This window comes from Carlito syrichta, unplaced genomic scaffold (assembly GCF_000164805.1).
Source record: "Carlito syrichta isolate Samal-C Ts95f unplaced genomic scaffold, Tarsius_syrichta-2.0.1 Scaffold302335, whole genome shotgun sequence".
NCBI classification, from domain to species: Eukaryota; Metazoa; Chordata; class Mammalia; order Primates; family Tarsiidae; genus Carlito; species Carlito syrichta.
The window spans coordinates 70,547-93,329 of record NW_007246431.1 but is presented as its reverse complement, the minus strand read 5'-3'; the positions used below and the strand labels follow the sequence as shown (position 1 = coordinate 93,329).

General features: G+C 39.4%; 1 protein-coding gene across 1 annotated transcript in view; it reads left to right on the top strand.

The window, feature by feature from the left end:
• Positions 1–22,783, top strand: part of LOC103258716 (attractin) — a 132,173-nt gene that overhangs the window by 42,277 nt on the left and 67,113 nt on the right. The window contains exons 7-10 of the mRNA XM_008056380.2: positions 15,179–15,269; positions 16,791–17,034; positions 17,761–17,944; positions 20,141–20,295. Coding sequence (XP_008054571.2) covers positions 15,179–15,269; positions 16,791–17,034; positions 17,761–17,944; positions 20,141–20,295 — 674 coding nt within the window. The remainder of the gene's footprint in view (positions 1–15,178; positions 15,270–16,790; positions 17,035–17,760; positions 17,945–20,140; positions 20,296–22,783) is intronic.

Sequence of the window (22,783 nt, the reverse complement as noted above, 5' to 3'; positions counted from 1 at the left end):
CTACTGCACTCCAGTCTGGGCGACGGAGTGAGACTCCAACTCAAAAAGAAAAAAAAGAGAGAGAGAACAGAGCCAGACGATCTCAACACATAGGCATCTATATATTTGAATACTGTGCTACAACAACAGAAGAGTGAACTTTAGAGCTGAGAAATTAGAAAAGCTTAACTTGTTAGCTTGCAAGTAGGGGGAAAAAAACTATACTATACCAAACCTCCCCTATACAACTTCAGGGAAAAGTAATTTTACTTAAGTTTGAGCAACAGAAAAAATCAAGACCAAATTTTATAGAAAATTATTACCAAAAAAAAAAAAAAAGAGAGAGAGAGAGAATAAGGAGTAGAACAAACTTCTTCATACATGAAAGCATTAAAAATAGAAAAATATGCTCATAAAACTGATAAAAATTATAACTCGATATTCCAAAACAAGCTAAAATGCAATAAGAAAATGATACAAGATATGAAGGAACAATGTGATCAGAACTGGAAAAAATTCAGAAATAAAAAATTAAAAATATTCAGGAATAATATCAGAAGTGTAGACAAACCTGCAAAGACACAGAGTAAATAAACCCAGTAGATAACTGCCTTAGAAATAACATATGAAAAGAGGAATTTTTTTTAAATTATAACAAAATGAAGGGTACTTTACCCTTTTTTTAGATAATTACAGTTAAAAACTTCGGATATTATATATAAAGCAAACATGAGAAAACTCTAAAAGATAGAGAGAAGGCAGCAGTCTGGCTAGGGACTTTGTGGCAAAGGAATGAATGGTGATAAACTCCAAGGTTTTGTTGTTGTTGTTGTTGTTTTTGTCTCATATATCCCTGACTTGATGTTGGAGAAATTGGCAACCTGAAAATGCTAAAAGGCACAAGCCAAAAAAGCCCCAAGAAAAACCTGTTCTCTCTAGCCTGAGGACCAGGAATGGGACAACCTAATAAGACAGAAAACTTACAGACAACTGCTGCTGTACTTCAGCCTATTACCACAGAAATGTGGCCCCACCCCTGTAAGTGCCAGCAAAGTCTGAGAGCCTAAGTTTCTGTCCTAGCCAGGAGGATGCAGTAAGGAGTTCCAACCCCTCTGCCAGGGTCAGAGAAGACCAAATAAAGAACTAGGACTTTCATCTCCACCAGAGAATAGGTAACAAGGCTTCCCTCACCTTGTGACATCAGTGAAGACCATGTAGGGAGACTTACCTGGCAGTAATGGCAGTAAGGAGTTGACCAGTCCCATCCCACTGAGATGGTGTCAAGCAGGCTTGCTATAGCAAAAGATTTAAATACAGTTCAGAGTCTTATGACATGATACCCAAAATGTTCAGATTTCAACTGAAAATTACTTGTCTTGCCAACAGCTAGGGAAATCTCAACTTGAATAAGAAAAGGCAGTTAAGATACACTGAAACTGAGATGACACAGTTGTCATCTCATTATTATTTGACAGGGATTGTAAAACAGCCATCATAAAAATGCTTCAATGAGCAATTCCAGACACCCTTAAAACGAATGAAAAATAGTAAGTCTCGCCAAAGAAACAGAAGATATAAAGAAGAATCAAGCAGAAATTGTAAAACTGAAAAATATAAGACAAAAATCTCAATGGATGAGCTCAACAGCAGAATAGAGAGGACAGAATCAGTGAGTAAACTTGAAGATAGAACAATAGAAATTGATCAATCTGAGCAACAGAGAGAAGATAGAATTTTTAAAAAAGATTAGAACTTCAGAGACCTGTGGGACTGTAACAAAAAATCCGGCAGTTTGTCCCTGGAGGAGTCCTGGAAGGAGGGGAGAAAGAGGATGTGTCTGCAAAAGCATTTGAAGAAATAGTGCCTGAAAATTTCCCAAATTTGGCAAAAGCCCCAACCCATGGATTCAAGAATCTGGGAAACTCCAAAGGGTACAGTAGTATAAATCCAAAGCAATAGGCACCGAGACAAGGCAGAGTCAAATTTATGAAAACTAAGACAAAGAAAAAAATCTTGGTATCAGTGAGCGAGAACTGGTACCTTACTTATAGGAACAAAAATAATTCAAGTGACAACAGATTTCTTGCCCAAAACCATGGATGGCAGAAGGAGGTGGCACAACATTGTTCAAATGCTGAAAGAAAAGGACTGTCAACTTAAAATTCTGTATTCAATGAAAACATCTTTTAGAAAAAAGGAGGAAATCAAGTCATTCTCAGATGAAGGAAAGCTAAGATAATTTGTTGCTGGCATACCTTCCTAAATGAATAATAAAAAGTTGTCTCTAAACATAAAACAAATGATTGGAGGAGACTTGGAACATCAGGAAGAAGAAAGAAGAACGAAAAGAGTAAAAATGTCCTTAAATACAATGGATTTTCCTTCTTCTCTTGAGTTTTTAAAATTTTTAACAGTTGAAGTATTACAATAAAATAAACTTTGACAAGTTAGAAAGATAACTCACCAAAATTTTGTGAATAGTATGTGGAAAATGTACTAGACTGTGCTGTTGCTTTGCCTGTCTCTCTCTCCCTAGTTGGGGTCTCACTCTGTGACCCAGGCTTGAAGGCAAGATCACGGCTCACCACAGCTTCGAACTCCTGGTCTCAGGTGATCCTTCTGACTCAGCCTCCTGAGTAGCTGGCACTATAGACCCAGCTAATTTTTTAAATTTTTTGTAGAGACAGGGTCTTGCTATGTAGTCCACCTTGCTATGTAGCTGGCCTCGAACTCCTGGGCTCAAGCAGTTCTTCCACCTTAGCCTCCTTAAGTGCTGGGAATACAGGCACGAGCCACTGCACCTGACATGTAATTGTTTCTTAATGAGAGCTTTATTTCACCTCCTTGATCAAAGTGACAGTCTCTCAGGTTGTTTCTTATCTGTAAAGTGAGGGATTGTGGGATGGTGCGTGGGCTTTATAGTATCTAGCGTTCATCTGCTTAATTTTAGGAAGCTTGTACCAAAAATATGACCAAAATAAAAGTCTGAAAATTAAATGGAGCATGTATTACATTTAATTAATATTTTCTATTTTAAAAGAATTTGAGGAGGAGATGGGAGCAAAAAATAAATAAATAAAAAGGATTTGAAAGCATACTTCATGTCCCTTGTATATGTTTTCCTTAATACGTATGAGGTTTAACAATTAAGTTCATGAACTCATCCTAGAAAAAATGCTACATACCTCATTGCTGAATATCATATGGTTACCTTTGAAGTATTCCCCTTGGGAAGCTATGCACTGGGAAGCTTACCAGTGCCTAGTTCACCCATCAAAGCCATTTTGGAACTCCTTTTTAGGAATGGCCATTTAGGAGCTATTGTCGTATTATCCTTGATGTCCTGAATGTCATAAAAATGTTTTCATTTCAATATTTATTTTATCTTTGGGTAAAGAAAAACGTCACTGGGGCCAGATCAGGGGGTAGGAAGGGTGTACAATGCAGTTATTTGTTTACTGGCTAAAAACTCCCTCACAGACAGTGAATGCTGTGTGAGGTGGTACATTGTCATGATGCAGGAGCACCTTCGGGACTGTTTTTGCACACACCTATCTCATGCCAAGATTTTCAGTTAAGGTTTTCCTTGCTGTTTCTCTATCAATGTTTATCTGGTCTGCTGTACTTCTCACAGTCAGTTCATGATTATGATGCACAATTTGACGAATTTTTGCAATATTTTTGTCAGTTCTGCTCATTACTGGCTGTTCTGCTCTCTCTTCAATGGTGACACTTTCTGTCCCCTCGGAGTAAAGTTTAATCCATTTGTACACTGCCATTTTCTTCATGGCATTATCCCCATAAACTTGGACTAACATGTTCCTGATTTCACTTCCACTGTTGCCAAGTTTAACAAGAAATTTAATGTTTGTTTGTTGCTCTAATTCAAGCTCTGACATTCTCATGATAGGACACAAAAATATGCAACAACAATAATGAATGTCTCTTAGTAAGATACTGCCACATGTTGACAGGAACGTAGCTGTGAGACATTGATATACCAAGGTTATGAAACCTTATCAAATTGTTTGTGCAGTGCTGCTAACATAAGCGCATGGTGGCAAGCTCTTAATTGTCAGACCTCATATATATAACGTCTCTCAAAATACACACATTTTAGAGAAAAACAAGCTCTTTTCAAAAGATCATCATTTTTAATACTAGGAATGCTAACTCTCTAAACTTGATATTCTAAAATCACCTTAGTTTCTTTTTCTGTTTTTAATCCTGGTATTAATTGTGTCACTTTTTCCCCAGCTGCTCAAGCTAAGATCTTGAAGTCCTCCTTCAATTCCCTTCTCCTTTGTTTCTCCTTTAGTCAGTAGGTCACCAAGATCAATAGATTCACTTTCAAAATGTCTTTCAAGTAAAATAGGCCCAGAGATTTCTATTCCCATTGCTGTTGCCTTAGTCAAGCCCTTTGATTTCTGATGAGACTCCTGCACTGGTTAGATCAGGTTATTCTTCCTCCAGGTTCTCTTCTTTCTCCATGCAATAGATTCAGGCCTTTTTTCCTGAATATGAATCCAAAGTCCCATCTTATTTCCGTTTTTATGTATACATATTTAAAGCAGTTTAATGTTTTTCATCAGAAGAGCTGTCTGCCAGTACTGACAGTGGCACAAATGGTTCCTGGAGATCTTGTAGAAGATTGGGTCTCTAGAGAGCTTTTCCTTCTTCCCACTGGTGGAAAGGGAGCTGTCCAATTCTGTTCTCTCTTTGCTGGACAACCCAGAGAAACCCCAGAGTTGTTTAAGGGATAATCACGTCTCTCCAGACCACTCTACCTCAGCGAATTATTGTGTGGGCGCCTTCTGAATTATATCATTAACAACTGCAGCCTCTCCATAATCTCATTTCTAAGCATTCTACATTCCAGTTACCCTCTTCTGGAAAGATGCTGTTGGTGCCTGACCCAAATCCTTTTACCTTTTCCTGTCTGCTGTACCCAGTCACCCACTGCTGTGAAAGTTGGCTGTTGTCAGCACATAGCTGTCCCCTTCTCTGAATAATTCTCCCAGCAGATTGGAGATGTTTTAGCCAGAAATGCCTGAAAAGCTATGCTCTGTCCCTAGGACAGCCCCTAGTAGAGTGACCAACCAGCTTGCCTGGGAATCTCCCAGTTTTAGCACTGAAAGTCTTACATCCCAGGAAACTCCTCAGTCCTGGGGAAGCTGGAATGGTTGGTCACCCTGTCCGCCAGCCAGTGACTGGCTGGCATGGAGGCAAAAGAGCCTGACCCTGCTTCTATTAGGGGAAACTGGTGCCATTCATGCTCGAAAGCTCCTTTTGGGGTCAGGCCAAAACTAGACTTCAGCTGAGACCACCTCTTTGTTTTGCTTCTTCATCTTCTGTCTCTCTGACATGTTTGTCCAGAGACTATTCCCTCAGTAAATCACTTGCACAAGAATCCTGTCTCAGACTCTGCTCGCAGGGAACCCAACCTGAGACACTTTCCTATCTTTGCAGATCTTTCTCTCTAATACCTTAACTCCAACAGTCTTTGATCCCCACAAAGGCTGTCATCCATTAATTCTTCTCACTCCCTCTCCCATTCTTCTGTCATACCTTCTTTTCATTTTTCAAATCTCTTCCACTTTTTCTCCTATTTCATTCTCAGCTAATTGACTTGCTTCCTGTTTCTATTCTGAGAGATAAGTTATCAGAAAAGGACTTTCACATACTCCCACCACCATATTTACCCTTGGCCTACATCTGTGCTCATTTGTTATGATCAGTACTGTCCCGTAGAAGTTTCGGTCATGATGCAAATATTCTGTATTTATGCTGGCGGTCACTGGCCACTGGTTATTTATCACTTGAAATGTGCCTAGTGTGACCAAGCAGCTAATTTTTTTTTCCATTCTTCGTCTTCCTCTTACTTGATCTGTACCAACATTTGACATAGTTAATTCCTCCTTCCTCTTTTAAACACTTTCTTCACTTAGATTCCAGGATGCCATATTCTCTTGATATCTTTCTGACTCCTTATTCCTTCTCAGCTTCTTTAGTTGGTTCCTCTTCACCTTATTGACTGACTACAGAATATGCCCTAGGCCTCAGCCTTTGGCCCACTTCTGTTAATTCATTCTCTTGTGATCTCATGTAATATCTTGACCTTTATACTGGTGGCTCCCAAATTTGTGTCTGAGTCCTAGACTTTTCAGCTGAATCCATGTCTCTAGCTTGTTGCTTGACTTCTCAGTCTTTTGACTAATAGTCATCTTAAACTCAGCATGGCCAAAACTGATCTTTTTTCCCATGCCCACTTTTCACTCAGATGTCCCCCATCTCAGTTAATGATCATTCTATCCTTTTGTTTACTTGAGCCAAAATTCTTGGAGTCGTCCTTGACTTCTTGCTTTTTTATACCCATATTGGTGGCATATGTGTATTAGTTATCTCTTTCTACATAATAGATTACCACAAACTCAGCAGCTTGAAATAACTCAAATTTATTATCTCACAGTTTCTGTTGGTCTGGAGTCCTCTGCAGTCAAGGTGTCAGTTGCAATCAAGGTATCAGCTGGCCTGCATTCTCATCTAGAGGCTCAACTGAGAAATAATTCATTTCAAAGCTTACTTACGTTGCTGGCAGATTAGTATCCTTGTGGTTGAAGGACCTCTAGGGTTCTAGCTTCCTGGTGACTGTTAACTGGAGGCTGTCCTCAACTCACAGAGGCTGCCTTCAGCTCCTAGAGGCTACCTGCCGTTCCTAGAGGCTACCCACAGTTCCTTGTCACATGGACATCACCAATATGTCTACTTACTTCATTAGACCACAAGGACTGATTCTGTCAGCAGGATGGATATCACAAAAATGACATTCCATCATCTTTTCTGTATTCTATTGGTTAGAAGCAAGCCATAGATTCTGCTTACTCTGGGGAGGGATTATTCATGGGTATGAACACCAGGAGGCGGACATCATGAAGACTACCTTAGTGTCTACCTGTTACAATATGTCAGCAAATCTTATTAGCTCTATTTGTAAAAGGTATCTCAAATCCAACCACTTGCAGTGCTGCAACCATGAGAAGAAAAAGTTAAATAAAAAGTGTGAAAGTTTGTCTCTTCTACCCTTATACTAGGTATTATGAAAGCCTTATATTTTTCATTTATGTGATTTTGCCCTTGCACCTAGCATCATCCCCTTCTCTCAAAGCAGGAAATCTGGGAGCCTTTGGGATTTTCCCATCTTTACTTCCACATACTGTACTCTCATATTAAGAGAGTCACATGTCATATTTATTCTTTTCTCTTTATTCCCAGCCTGTCATTATTTCTTATTTAGTCTTCAGCAGTAGAGTCCTATCAAATCTGTCCATTTCCATTCATTCCTATTAATCTAATTTCTAAATATGGATTGACAGGATTTTTAAAAGGTATAAATCATATTGTTTACTACTGTCTTAAAGTCCATCAGTGTCTTCCCGTTGGACCTAATGATCCTGTGATCTGAACACTATTTATCTTTCCAGACTCAGTTTGTTCCTCCTCTGCCTTCATTTGCTGTGCTTTTGCCTGTCAACCCTTTCTTTACCCAAAACATACAACGTACATCCTTACTTTAAGTTCCTTTGCACTTGCACCGGCTACTTTTTGATATATTGTAGACTGTTTCTGCTACTGTGCCTTAGGGCTGGTGTCTTCTCACCTTTCGATGTCAGTTTGATTGTCCTACAGAGAGATCTTCTCTGACCATCCAGGCCAGATAGTTCTCCCCTGTTGTTTTTTTTTTTTTTTTTTTTTTTTTTTTTTATGTAGTTCTCATTTTCTTTATAGCAGTGTTCATAATTTTTTATTATGTCTGTGCTCATTATTGTACTTACTATTCATTGTCTGCCTTTTCCACTATTAGTTCACTAAGACTAGAGACCTTGTTTACTCTCTGAACTCAAGGCTTAGGTCATAGAAGGGGCTCAAATAAGTATTTATCAAATAAATGGGGGAGTAAATGAATTATTTATTTTGTTCACAAACATTTGTTCCTGGAAATATTAATGTCTCCTGTTGCTTTTATTTAACTGATGTACCTCATAAGCCATATTGCCTTTTTTTTTTTTGAGCCAGAGTCTCACTCTGTCGCCCAGGCTGGAATGCAGCGGCATGCTGCTCACGGCCACCACAACCTTGACCTGCTGGGCTCACGATCCTTCTGGTTCAGACAATCCTTCTGCTTCAGCCTTCCAAGTAGCTGGAATTACAGGTGCTTGCTACCACAACTGGCTGATTTTTTTATTTATTATAGAGATGAGGTCTCACCATGTTGCTCAGGCTGGTCTCAAATCCCTGGGCTCAGGCAATCCTCTCACCTCAGCCTCTCAAAGTGCTGGGATTATTATAGATGTGAGCCACCATGCCCGGCTCACATTGCTTTTTCGACTGTAACATTTTTGTTACTTGTACTTGATCAAAACATGATTTTTACAGCCATACATGTTTCATGTAAATGTTAGTATAGTTCAAAATAATGAACTTTTTTGAAAAGTAAATATAGTGAATCCTTTTAAAAATAGTATCTCTGGAACTTAGATTAGAAATTTTATAGTCATTTATATTCTTCTGTAAAAATGTTTCAGGAATTACTCTTTTTCCCGGTTTTCCCCACAACCCTGTTAACCCAAAACTTTTTAGTTGCATTAAAAAGCAGTTCCTATTTTATTACCCAGTAATTCTCTTACAAAACAAATGGTCTTGTTCCCTGACCTAAGATTGCCGTTGAAACTTTATTACTGAATTTCCTTCTCTTGAGCAAAAAAGAATTCTTTTAAAAAGTTTTGGGTTTTTTTTGAGTTGGATCTTTACTCTGTCGCCCAGACTGGAGTGCAGTGGCGCACTCCCAGCCACCACAACCTTGACCTGCTGGGCTCCAGTGATCCTTCAGCCTTAGCCTTCCAAGTAGCCGGAACTACAGGAGCATGCTACCATGCCCGGCTAATTTTTGATTTATTATAGAGATGAGGTCTCGCCAAGTTGCCCACGTGGGTCTCGAACCCTCAGGCTCAGGCATTCCACTCACCTTGGCCTCCCAAATGGGTGCTGGGATTACAGGCTAAGCCACTGAGCCCGGCCTAAAATGTTTTTTAAAAAGTAGTAAGAAATTGAGCAACGGGCAACCAAATAAGGAAGGGAGCATCACATAACTCCCTGAGTGGCATTCAGATACAGATTGAGCACCCTTGACAGAAATACAGAGGAGACTCCCAGAGATTTATGGAAGCCTGCTTTAAAGATTCCCCCCAAAGGGGTCTCTGGTACCACCCACTGGGGATATTCTGAGAATTCTTACTGAGAGCCCCAAATCTAGAAACCAAAAGGACATTACTATTTTTTTATTCTTTTAACTGGAGAGTGCAAGAAATAGTTACTGGGAAGGATCAAGTGAAAAGGGGGAAAATTGACCAAGTGACTGACTAATTACCCAGAAGTCAGAGCTTCTGTTTAAAATTGGGATATGATCTGAACACTGGTACAGAACACATAAACAAAATCTCAAGCCGGGCTCGGTGGCTCAGCCTGTAATCCTGCGCCTTTGGGAGGCTGAGGTGAGTGGATTGCCTGAGCCCGCGGGTTCGAGACCCGCCTGGGCAGCGAGACCTCATCTCTACAATAAATCAAAAAATCAGCCGGGCGTGGTAGCGCATGCCTGTAATTCCGGCTTCTCGGAAGGCTGAGGCGGAAGGATCGCCGGAGCCCAGCAGGTCGAGGCTGCGGTGGCCGGGAGCGGCCACTGCACTCCAGTCTGGGCGACAGAGTGAGACTCCAACTCAAAAAAAAAAAAAAAAAATCTCAGAAGAGAAGAGAGTTTGGATATTTTTTTCTGACTGCACACCTCCTCATATGAGTCCCAGTATTTCCTTAGACTTCAGAGAAGTGGATAGAACATAAAATGCCAACCCTCACACTAAAACTAAGTGGAAATTCGATAAACTTGTCTTATATACAGTGAAAACAGAATTAAGAAAACACTTTGCAAATAAAATGTCAGGAGAACTATGTCTAACTACAAACAAGATGAAAGAAGTGACACCATAGCTAATGCAAATATTCAATTATGAAAAAATAAAGAGAAGAAAGAATGCAGCCTGTAAATTCTAACAAGAACCCATCATAGAGGAAAAGCAACTTCAAGGAACAGGAGATTCCTTCTAACTACTTCATGCTGTAGATCAACTTAATGAGAACTTGAATTCAGAAAAACAAACTGAAAGACAATAATGACAGTGAGATGAAATGGGAGATTACAGGCCTAAAAAAATATAGATAAGTTAGATACCACAAAAATTAGAATTAAAATGGAATTGCTGACAGGTTTATTGGGATAATTCCAATAATACAGGTGAAAAATCGGAGAAAAGCCAAAACACATGAAGGACAGAAGGTGATTGGATATAAATAAAATTACTGAAGAAAACTTACCACACATAGCAGGTGAATTGAAATAGCACAAGATGCTTCAGGAAAATTTTATAGTTTCTCAATGACAAAGCCTGATTTGATTAAATTATTGAACATTTAGGATAAAGGACAAATTATTGTTCAGGAAGCCTCAGGTAGTTATATACTTCCTGATGGCTGGAATCATGTCCAGTCTCCACAGAGCCTTTGCCTTGGTCTTTGGGTGGCCAGATGCTGTGCTTGGGTTTCCAGGCCACCATGGAGTTTGGAGCGACTACTCTTTGTCATGATGATCTTTGAGTTGCTAGCTGTCATGGTGGGGTCTGGATGGCCATGGCCGTGGCCCTGTGGAAAACATCTATTTCTTATCTCCTGAAGTTTGTCTTTGCTTAATCTGCCTATTTAGATCTTAGATCTAGTTGTTCACTATTCTCTTATCTTGGACTCAGCTGCCAGAAGAAGGATTATTTATCAGGTAGTTGGAATTTCTTACGTTTTACTGCATCAATATTGTTCTTGTGTTTGTTTCTATATGTTGTGGAAAAATTGATAGCATGTTGCGTAAGTATCTTTTGGTAGTTCAAATGCTAGCCAGGTTATGGGAACCTGCGAGCACCTAAGTGTCTCTAACAAGCTCTTGGACTGATATGTTAACTGAAGAGGAACAAAAGACAGTAAAATACAGATTGAGCACCCTCCATGTCTCTTGACAGAGAAGTCAGTATTTGTTTCTGTGCTTAATCTATTTGTTTCTTATCTTTCAAAAAAGCTTCTGGCTTTAATATAAGATGTATATGTGTGGTTAGAAGCTATGGAAGTCCTTCTCAGGAAATATCTTTCACAGCCAGAATTCCACAGAAGTGTTGCAGTGGTGTGCAGTACATTTTGTGAAAACATTTTCCTGGATGGATGTAAATCATTTCTATGTGAAATAAAGTACAATATTGCATTTTTAAAAAATAGTGAGAAGCCAGGTGTAGTGGCTCATGCCTGTAATCCAAGCACTTTGGGAACCAGAGACGAGAGGATTGCCTGAGTCCAGAGGTTCAAGACTAGCCTGGGCAATTTGGCGAGACCTTGTCTCTGCAGTAAATCAAAAAAATTAGCCAGGCATGGTGATGCACAGCTCTGGTTTCAGCCACGTGGAAGGCTAAGGCGGAAGGATTATCTGAATCCAGTAGTTTGAGACCACGGCAGCCATTAGCGTGCCATTGCATTTCAGGTGACAGAGTGAGACTTCTACTCAAAAAAAAAAAAGTGAGAGATGGAGTAGGGGAGGGAGAGAGAATGGGAATGATTCAGAATTCTTCAGGCTTCCAGGCAGAAAAGCAAACTGCATAAAAGTGGGGAAAAAATCAAGCTGTCCTCAGACTTCTCCATAGCAACATTCAGTGCCAGCACCATTTAAGGGAACAGCATCTGCAAGCGTCTGAAGGAAAAGAATAGCCCAAGAATAGTATACCCAGCCAAGATGTCATTCAGCTGTAAAGTTAGCAAGAAGATATTCTTAACCATGAATGAACTCAGGGAAAGAAGTACATATGAATTCTACTTAAAAAAACCCCACCCCTCTTGACAGTGAAATCCAGTTGAGAATTAAAGAGCTCAAGGGCTGGGCTCAGTGGCTCAGCCTATAATCCCAGCGCTTTGGGAGGCCAAGGCAAGTGGGCTGCCTGAGCCCGCGGGTTCAAGACCAGCCCAGGCAACTTGGCAAGACCTCGTCTCTACGATAAAATAAAAATAGCCGGGCTCGGTGGCTCAGCCTGTAATCCCAGCTCTTTGGGAGGCTGAGGCGAGTAGATTGCCTGAGCCTGCAGGTTCGAGACCAGCCCAAGCGACTTGGCAAGACCTTGTCTTTATGATAAAATAAAAATAGCTGTGTGTTAGCGCGTGTCTATAGTTCCAGCTACGCAGAAGGCTGAGGGGGAGGGATCACTGGAGCCCAGAAGGTCGACACTGGAGTGGCCGTGAGCGTGCGTGCCTCTGCAATCCAGCCTGGACGAAGGAGTGAGACTTCAACTCAAAAAAATAAAAAAAATTAAAATAAAGAGCTCAAGAAAGAGAACTTGTGATAAAAGGACTGAAGGGAGATTGACTCAGCTAAATTACAGATTCAGTACTAAAGTACTATGGAATTATTGTTATAGAATGTAATGTGTTGTTAAGAACCTGGACAATGTAAAAATTGTATATAAAAATTAGGAGATGAAATGGGAGGAAATTAAGTGCTAAGGTTTTTCAACTTTTAAAGCATGAATTAGTGGATTCTGTCCAAAATTAAATTGTGAATAATTTTACAACTAAAATGAATTCAACTTCTAAATTTTTCATGTATTTTTAGAAGTGTGGAATATTCCAAAACTATGTAAAATAATGGCTGATACCAATTTATGTGCTATTCATAATTAATAGATGTCACCTATTTGTTATATTTACGTCAGATCATGTATAAAATATTTAAGACAAAAGGAAAGATTTAGAGAAAAATAATACTAGTGCATTCAACATCCATGTTAGGAAACAAAACATTGCTATTATAGTTGTAGACCCTTGCATGCTCCTCCAAATCCCAAACAATCTATATTCTGATTTTTGAGTCTGTTGTTAAAGTATATTTTTGTATTTTATACTTTAAGTATATATGAAACTGTTAGAATTAATAAGTTTTCTGTTTTTAGTCTTTATAGAAATAATCTTCTGCTGTTTGCTTTTTTAGCTTAACATTGTATTGAGATTTATGTTGACATGTTTCTGAAATATAATTTTTTTATTTTGTGTAATTATTATATGGATATATTGTGATTTCTTAATCCACTTTCTTTCTTCCTTTTTTTTTCTTTTGAGTCAGAGTCTCACTATGTTGCCCAGACTGGAGTGCAGTGGCACGATCACAACTACCACAGCCTTGACCTACTGGGCTGAGGTGGTCCTTCTGCCTTAGCCTTCTGAGAAGCTGGAACTACAGGCACATGCCATTTTGATTTATTGTAGAGATGAGGTCTCGCTATGTTTCCCAGGCTGGTCTCAAACTTCTGGGCTTAGGCAATCCTCTTGCTTCACAAGGTGCTGGGATTACAGGCATGAACCACTGTGCCTGTCTGTTAATCCATTTTCAATTGATGGACATTTGCTTCCCTTTTTGCTTTTGTGGCAAGATTTTCTAACATCTTTTTGCTTATGTATAGTAATTTTTTTGTAATTTATAAAATACTTGAATTATTCAGGTAAACTCTTTTTTTTTTTGAGTCAGAGTCTCACTCTGTCGTCCAGGCTGAAATGCAGTGGCACACTCACGGCCACCATAACCATGATCTGCTTGACTCAGGTGATCCCTCCGCCTCAGCCTTCCAAGTAGTTGGAAACATAGGCATGTACCACCATGCCCAGCTGATTTTTAAAAAATTTTATTTATTGTAGTGATGAGGTCTCACCATGTTGCCCAGGTTGATCTTGAACCCCTGAGCTAACGCAGTCCTCTTGTGTCTGTCTCTCAAAGTGTTGGGGTTACAGGTGTGAGCCACTGTGTCTGACTATTACTGCTATATCTTCACTAAATGTTTTTTTCTTTTCTATAAGAATTTATCTGAGCTGGGCTCCCAGGATTGCCTGAGCTTAGGGATTTGAGACCAACCTGGGCAACATGATGAGACCTCAATAAATCTACAACAAATCAAAAAATTAGCCAGGCATGGTAGTGCATGCCTGTGGTTCCAGGTACTTGGAAGGCTGAGACAGAAGGATCACCTGAGCCCAGCAGGTCAAGGCTGTGGTGACTGTGAGCATGCTACTGCACTCCAACCTGGGTGACAGTGAGACTTCCACTCAAAGGAAAAAAAAAAAGATAACAGCAGTAGTATTGGTTTTCCTTTGGTTTCTTTTTTCTATTAATTTTATGAAAATTAAAAATAATACCTTACTAAAAATATAGCCTGTAGTATGATGCCATTTGTGTAAATATATTTTGGCAATCTATTCCATATGTGTATGTGTATAGAAAGATGTCTGGAATGATATTTACTTACTGATATTCATTTCTAGATGATAGAATATGGGATTTAAAATTTTTTTAGCTAGCTCTTTATCCTTTTTATTGTATTACATCTTTTTTGTATCAGTTACATTCTTTGTAATGAGTATGCAAGATTTTTATTATAACAGAAATTTTTTCTCAAAAACAAACTAAAAATGAATATTTTAAGATGTTGAATGTGATTATTCAGTAATGCATGAATAAGTATAAATTGCACAATAGGAGTATAAATTTCTTTTTATCATTTTTATATTTTAAAGGTCTTTAAATATATTCCTAGTACAGTTGATATGCTGCAATGGTATTCTGTCTTTCTTAAAAATAAGACATTTTAAATCAATTAGATAAAGAAAAGGAAGGGTTAGTAATTTTCTTTTACTTAATTGACATACCCTTTCAGTACCTATTTTCAGTTTCTCGTGATTAAATGAAAGAGGAGATGTTGTGATAAAATTTTAAGTCTCTTGAGTATAATGCAACCTTCAAGTGATTTAGACTGTATATTGAAAGGGTTTTCAGGAGGTGTTAGCAACATCTAGTAGATTTGTATTTATTTCTTTTCCCAGGATTGTGTAGTATGGCTCCTCTTCTCGAGTTCTCACATGCTCAGTGGGCTCAGGTATCAGGTTTGTTTGCCAAGGTGACAGGTGCCTCCCTACATCCATGGTAGACTTAATGAACATCTCTAAACTGGATTATATCACAAATAAAAGAGTACAAGATATTGTTTTATCATATGGGTGAAAATACAATCTGTTTGTTTTGTAGGTATGACCTTGCTTCTAGGGAGTGGCTTTCACTAAACCATTCTGTGAACAACGTAGTTGTTAGATATGGTCACTCATTGGCATTATACAAGGTAAAATATCTCCACTTTGTACTAAGCAAGAAACTCAACTCTTCCTTAGTTACTTTATGTATTATGTAGTTGAAAAACTATGCAATGTTGATTCTTAATTGGGGAAAACTTTTTCTTGGGGAGGGTTTACATAATTGACTAAGTTATAGTGGAAATTAAAGTTGGAACTTTTTAACCCAAGAGATTTTAATGGCTTCAAATGGTACTGAGGTATTATGATTATGACACTAAATGGTTAAAAATGTAGATTTAAAAGTGTAGATTAGCTTTTATGCTTACTAGCAAGTTTTTCCAAAAATAGCCTTATTGTACTGTGGCTGAATACTTATTTTCATTTCCTTGTTTTTGTAGCTAGATGGTAGGATGAGGCAACTTTATACAAGATTCATGTGAGAAAGCCCAAGAAAAGTAGTGAAATGGTGTTAGAGATATAAAATATGATTAGTTTTATTTCCAATTGTTCCTTGTTCCATCCTTTTCCTAACAACTCACTGAAAGGTGCATTTCACTAATCCTTTCAAACTTTTTATTATTTATTGCGGTAGTATATACATATGTAATTTACTATCTTTGTCATTTTTAAGTGTACAGTTCAGAAGTAATAAACACATTTTCCCCCCTTCCCTCTCCTCATCCAAGCCTCTGGTTACCACCAATCTACTCTCTACCTTCATGAGATCCACTTTTTTACCTCCCACATGTGACTGAGAACATGAGATATTTGTCTTTCTGTGCTTGACTTACTTAACATAATGGCCTTAAGTTCCATCCATGTTGTTGCAAGTGACTGGATTTTATTCTTTTAATGGCTGAATAATATTTCACTGTGTATATATGCCACATTTTCTTTATCCACTTATCTGTTGATGGACACTAGATTGATTTCATATTTTGGCTGTTATGAATAATGCTATGGTAAACACAGGCATGCAGATATCTCTTTAATATATTGATTTCCATTCTTTTCAGTATATACCCAGTAGTGGAATGACCAGATTATATGGTACTTCTATTTTTAGTTTTTCTGACTAACCCTTTTTAAGCTGATAATAATACTGTTTTTTTTTTTTGAGTTGGAGTCTCACTCTGTTGCCCAGACTGGAGTGCAGTGGCATGCTCCTGTCCGCCACGGCCTCGCCCTGCTGGGCTCCGGCGATCCTTCCGCCTCAGCCTTCCAAGTAGCTGGAACTACAGGCACGCGCTACCATGCCCGACTAATTTTTGATTTATTGCAGAAACGAGTTCTCACCAAGTTGCCCAGGCAGGTCTCAAACCCACAGGCTCAGGCAGTCCACCCGCCTAGGCCTCCCAAAGTGCTGGGATTACAGGCTGAGCACTGAGCCCGGCCAATATTGATTTTTGAACTGATCCTTTTCTGACTTCAGATTTGATCTTTTCAATGTTTTAAAAATTTTGCCACCTCATCAACAAGGGTACCTGCATAATGAACATTTGTATACCTAACCCTGAATTGTACCCCATATTAAAAAAAAATTTTTTTTGCTTGTATTTTTTCTCTAGGATAAGATTTACATGTATGGAGGAAAAATTGATTCAACAGGGAATGTGACCAATGAATTGAGAGTGTTTCATATTTATAATGAGTCATGGGTATTGTTGACCCCGAAGGCAAAGGAGCAGTACGCAGTGGTTGGGCACTCGGCTCACATTGTTACACTGAAAAACGGCCGAGTGGTCATGCTGGTCATCTTTGGTCACTGCCCTCTCTACGGATATATAAGCAATGTGCAGGAATATGACTTGGGTAGGTATACTTTTTTCCAGTGGATGTTTTTTGAATGTCAAATGTAAAGCCTCATGCTTAATTAATATTATAACTTCAGAATTCACCCTAACCTTGATCTAGTACTTTATCTTGAAATGCAGTTCACATCGATGTATTACCAGTGAAGTTCAGATTGTTGATGGTTCTATGTAGCATATATTTGTTACTGTCAATCTGGCAAGGAACCAAAGATGGCACAAAATGCTTTGTGTGTTAAAAATAAAATAAATAAAAATGGTTTGGAAAAAATTTTTGGATAGCTCTTTAGAAATTGGTTTAATGGAATGCGATTTCCTCTTAATATATGATCTTTCCTTTGACTGAATTTTATTATCTCTGTTATTGTGCAGTAGGAATACCAGCTGTAATTGATATTTTGTGGAAGCAGCCCTACAGAGTACATCTGTGTTTTGGTCACTAACGGTCATAGAGAGTTAAAATGTTCATTTGAGGGGAATAGGTCCTTTAAATGTAGTGTAATTCGTTTCCTACAGAGTATATTAGAACATCAGAACATTTAACAGGTTGGAATTTGGCCGCATAGCCAAAGTTTTAGGTGGCCTTCTCTTAAAAATAAAAATATTTTTAAAAGTTGTATGTATCAGGTCTTGAAATCCCTTCCCATACCCTCAGCTATTTGGACATTTCAGGTGTTGGAGAGGAGGAGTGCTCTGAGTTTGCCTTTAACTGTTTTTCCTTTTCCAGATAAGAACACATGGAGTATATTACACACCCAAGGTGCCCTTGTGCAAGGGGGCTATGGCCACAGCAGTGTTTTTGACCACAGGACCAGGGCCCTGTACGTTCATGGTGGCTACAAAGCTTTCAGTGCCAATAAGTACAGACTTGCTGATGATCTCTACAGATATGATGTGGACACCCACATGTGGTGGGTACTTTTTCTTGAGCTTTCACTTTGAGTGTGAATTTTGTAGAGGCAATTGTTGGGAAAATATTGTGCTGTATTTTTTTTTCAGGCCAGGCAGATAATTCTGTGCAGCATTGTAATCTTGAGAACTAGGAAAACACGCAGAAGATAATGAAGTAGTTGGTATTTATTTTGTAGTAGGTTGGTTAGAAACTGCTTGGCATTTTTGGACTGTTTTCATTTTTTTTGAGTTGGAGTCTCATTTTGTCACCCAGGCTGGAGTGCAGTGGCACGCTCATGGCTACCTCAGCCTCGATCTGCTAAGTTCAGGTGATTCTTCTGTCTCAACCTTCCAAATAGCTGGAACCACTGGCATATGCCACCATGCCCTGCTGATTTTTTGATTTATTGTAGAGATGAGATCTCGCCATGTTGCTCAGGCTGGTCTCAAATTCCTAGACTCAGACCATCCTCTTACCTCCACCTCCCAAAGTACTGGGATGACAGGCATGAGCCACCACACCCGGCTTCTTTTTCAATTTTTATACACTGAGCACTACTGTAAAATTTTAGTTCTTCAAAATCAGGAATAAATTACATTGCTGAATTTGTTCATACTTTTGTAGTTAAGTAAACTATATCAATTTTTTAACCTTTTCTTGATGACCAAAGTGTCATCTTTAGAGTCAGTTACTGGTATAATTCCATGAAATTGTCAGCCATGAAGTTCTCATACTAAACTGATAGAGCTCTTCTCACTCTGAACTATATATTAGCCTGTAAAGAGTATGCTAATTTTAACAAATGTAAAGCAAATTTGAGTTCTGAAATGATATAATAATAAAGCTATGGTTTTGCTTCCTTTTTGTATTTCCTTATAATGTTTGATGCCATGCTATAGATGCTATTTTGCATTGTCATAAAAATTGGTCATTTTGTGGCTATATGATACTCCATTATATGGGTATACTAAGCCTATGTGGTTTAAAGTTTTGTTTTCTAGTTTTTGTCTTATTAAAAAAGCATTGGAGCCGGTCTCAGTGGCTCAGCCTGTAATCCCGCGCCTTTGGGAGGCTGAGGTGAGTGGATTGCCTGAGCCCGCGGGTTCGAGACCCGCCTGGGCAGCGAGACCTCATCTCTACAGTAAATCAAAAAATCAGCCGGGCGTGGTAGCGCATGCCTGTAATTCCGGCTACTTGGAAGGCTGAGCCAGAAGGATCACCAGAGCCCAGCAGGTCGAGGCTGCGGTGGCTGGGAGCAGCCACTGCACTCCAGTCTGGGCGACAGAGTGAGACTCCAACTCAAAAAAAAAAAAAAAAGCATTGGGCCAGGCACAGTGGCTCATGTCTATAATCCCAGCACTTTGGGAGGCCAAGGTGAGAGGATTGCCTGAGCCCAGGGGTTTGAGACTAGCCTGGGCAACTTGGTGAGACCTCATTTCTACAATAAATCAAGAAAAATTAGCTAGCTGTGGTAGCACTTGGAAGGCTGAGGCAGAAGGATTACCTGAGCCTAGTAGGTAGAGGCTGCGATGGCCATAAGAAGCGAACCACTGCACTCCAGCCTCAGCAACAGAGTGAGACTCTAACTCAAAAAAACAAACAAATGAATGGAACTAGAGTCTATAATACTGAGTGACCTCTCACAGAAACAAAGATCCGAATATCACATGTTCTCACTCATATAATGGAACTTGATCATCCAACATATTACCATAAGAAAATGACCGACAGTGGTGGGAAACTATGGGGGGGAGGGGAAGGGAGATGGGATTAATGGTAGTAAACATCTGTCTGGGGACGGGGAGACACCTCTTATCAGCAAGGGTGCCTGAATGAAGCATATTTGTATAGCTAACCCTTAACTGTACCCCACAATATCATAATAAAAAATGTTTATAAAAAACAAACAAAAACCCCAAAGCATTGTACATAAGCTTCTGTCTGTATTGTACATGAGTTCTGCCCAGAAACAGGAATTATAGGACCATAGGGTATGAACATTTTAAAGCTCTTATTATATTTTGCCAAAAATTTTAATAGGTCTTTAAAATTTCGCATATTCATTTTGAGAAAATTACTTATATGTAGGACAGAATCTGGAAGTATTTGTACATTTGGGTCTGAAGTTAATAAAATGAAATGTTTGCATTAGCAGATAGACAAGTATTCTTTAAAAACTAACCTTGTATTTATTATTTCTAAATAAACTCAAAAGGACCATTCTTAAGGACAGCCGATTTTTCCGTTACTTGCACACAGCTGTGATGGTGAGTGGAAACATGCTGGTGTTTGGAGGAAACACGCACAATGACACGTCCATGAGCCATGGCGCCAAATGCTTCTCTTCAGATTTCATGGCTTATGACATTGGTAAGTTTCCCAAAGCCATTTTAGCTTCAGGAATCTTTTTGTCTGTAGGCAATACTTTGAAAAAAAAAAGGAAAATATTGCCAGGTGCAGTGGCTCACACCTGTAATTCCAGCACTTTGGGAAGCAGAGACAAGAGGATTGCCTGAGTCTAGGGGTTTGAGACCAACCTGGGCAACATGGCAAGACCTTGTATCTACAGTAAGTTAAAAAATTAGTCAGGCATCGTGGCACATGCCTGTGGTTGCAGCTACTTGGAAGGCTGAGGTGGAAGGATCACCTGAGCCCAGCAGTTCGAGGCTGTGGTGGCTGTAAGCATGCCACTGCACTCTAGCCTGGGAAACAGAGTGAGACTCCTACTCAAAAAAAATAGACAAACAAAAAACCACCAAAATGCTCAGGCCACTTAAAAGAGATCCAAATGGTCTTTTTTATTTTCATTGACTAATGTTACAGGTCTATTAAAAAGCAGGCATTATTTCTACATTAAATTCTTTCTGAAGTCATTCCCATTAATTCCTTGAATACTGATTTTCAAGGCTGAATTGAAGTATCTGGTCCCACTTTTATTACAAATGCCTTACCTAGTAGTGTTATGTAGTTGTAACCACCAGCTTTGTGTTAAATGAGTTTAAGGATTAGCTTTATTTCATTCCCTAGAAAACTCATTTCACACGTATTATTGGTGTGGTAATATACTTGACCAGAAGAGGGCAGTATTTGTTCATGCAAAACAAATAGGTAAGCGGTGTTCTCATATGAATATGGTCATACGTTCATGTTAGACAAATTATTATTACTTTTTATTGTAGTGGTAAAATACACTCAACATTAAATTTACCATTTAAAAATACATAGCTTAGTATAAATACATTTATAGTGTTATGCTTCTGTCACCACAATCCATCTCTATAACTCTCTTCATCTTCAAACTCTATACCTATTAAACAATAACTCTTCATTTCTCTCTCCCTGTGATACCTGGCAATCACCCCTCTACTATGTGTCTCTATAGTTTTGACTGTTCTAAATCAGATGTTCATTTTTGACAGACATTTGCATACAGCCCCCGAGGTTATACATTGGAATAAATTACAGCCCCTAGCCTCAAGGTGGAGGAGGCAGAGAGATGAGCAGACAATATAATTGCATTTCAGGATGTTTCTTGCTGAAAGGAATACATGCAAACACTTCTGAGTACCCCTTAAACCATGGCGGGTACATGTGATAGTTGGGGAAGCTCTTCTCGAGGAGTGACCTTCCAAGCTGGGTCCTTGGGAACTTTGGGAGTCAGCTAGGTGCAGTTAGGCAAGATTTTCCAAGGAGAGGAAGCCCGTGTAGCACTAGAGAAATAAGCAACTGTCAGACTGTTCATACCTTGAGATGTCTCTTGTGTCATGCTGAGGTGTTGGGGCTTTTTGAAGGGTCCTCCATGGGAGGTGATGGAATCCTGCTTCTGTCTTAGGAATCCTATTTGTGTCTTTGGCGTGACATTGTGGCAAGTGCTTGGAAAGGGGCAGGATGGTAGTTTGGAGACTGTTGCGGAAGTTTGGGCGAGGGTTTGAACCAATGGGTTTGATAGCTACCAGGAATTTGGATAGTCAGGGTATGTTTTGAGAGAGACGAAAGCATCCTTACTTCCAGGTATCTGGTGTGGGCCTGGTAGATAGTGCCTTTTGCCAAAGCTGGGAAAGAAGTGGAGGGACAGGTCCTGGGAGGAAGAACTGGAGTAAGTTTGGGGTTGTGGCCAGTTGGAGATATCTGTGGCTCAGAGCAGTCAATGCAGAGAGCCCCTGAGAAGCTCTAGGAGTGATGAACTTCTATGGGTTAAGAGTAAGCATCAAAAGGAGGCGCAGAGCCTGGGGCCAGATGGAGAGAGAAATATGAAAGAGAATGGAGACTGAAAGTTGTGAGAGAAGTAGGAGGAAAACAAGAGGAGATTGGTGACCTCTGAGGGAGCAGTTAACAGTAGCTGCAGAATGATTAAAGTAAGGCCTGGAGAGTTCTTCAGATTTAGCATCAAAGGGATCATTTATTATCTTCCAGTCATAGAGGATTAATCCAACTGGTAGGAGGCTAAGAAATAATGTAAGGTGAGAGCACACATAATGAACGGTGACTGTGAAGGGAAGAAAAGGAGTCAGTTTAGTGCCTTAGAGGGAGGTAAGGTGGAGAGGTGTTTTAAAAAAGGAAAAGATTCGGACATGGTTGCTCAAGCCTGTAATCCCAGCACTTTGGGTTGCGGAGGCAAGAGGATTTCCTGAGCTCAGGGGTTTGAGACCGGCCTGAGCAACATGGCGAGACCTCGTCTCTACACTAAATCCAAAAAAATAAAATAAAATAACTGGGCATGGTAGCACAAGCCTGTGGTTCTAGCTACTTGGAAGACTGAGGCAGAAGGATCACCTGAGCTCAGTAGGTCCAGGCTGTGGTGGCCGTGAGCATGCCATTGCACTCCAGTCTGGGTGACAGAGTGAGACTCTGACTCAAA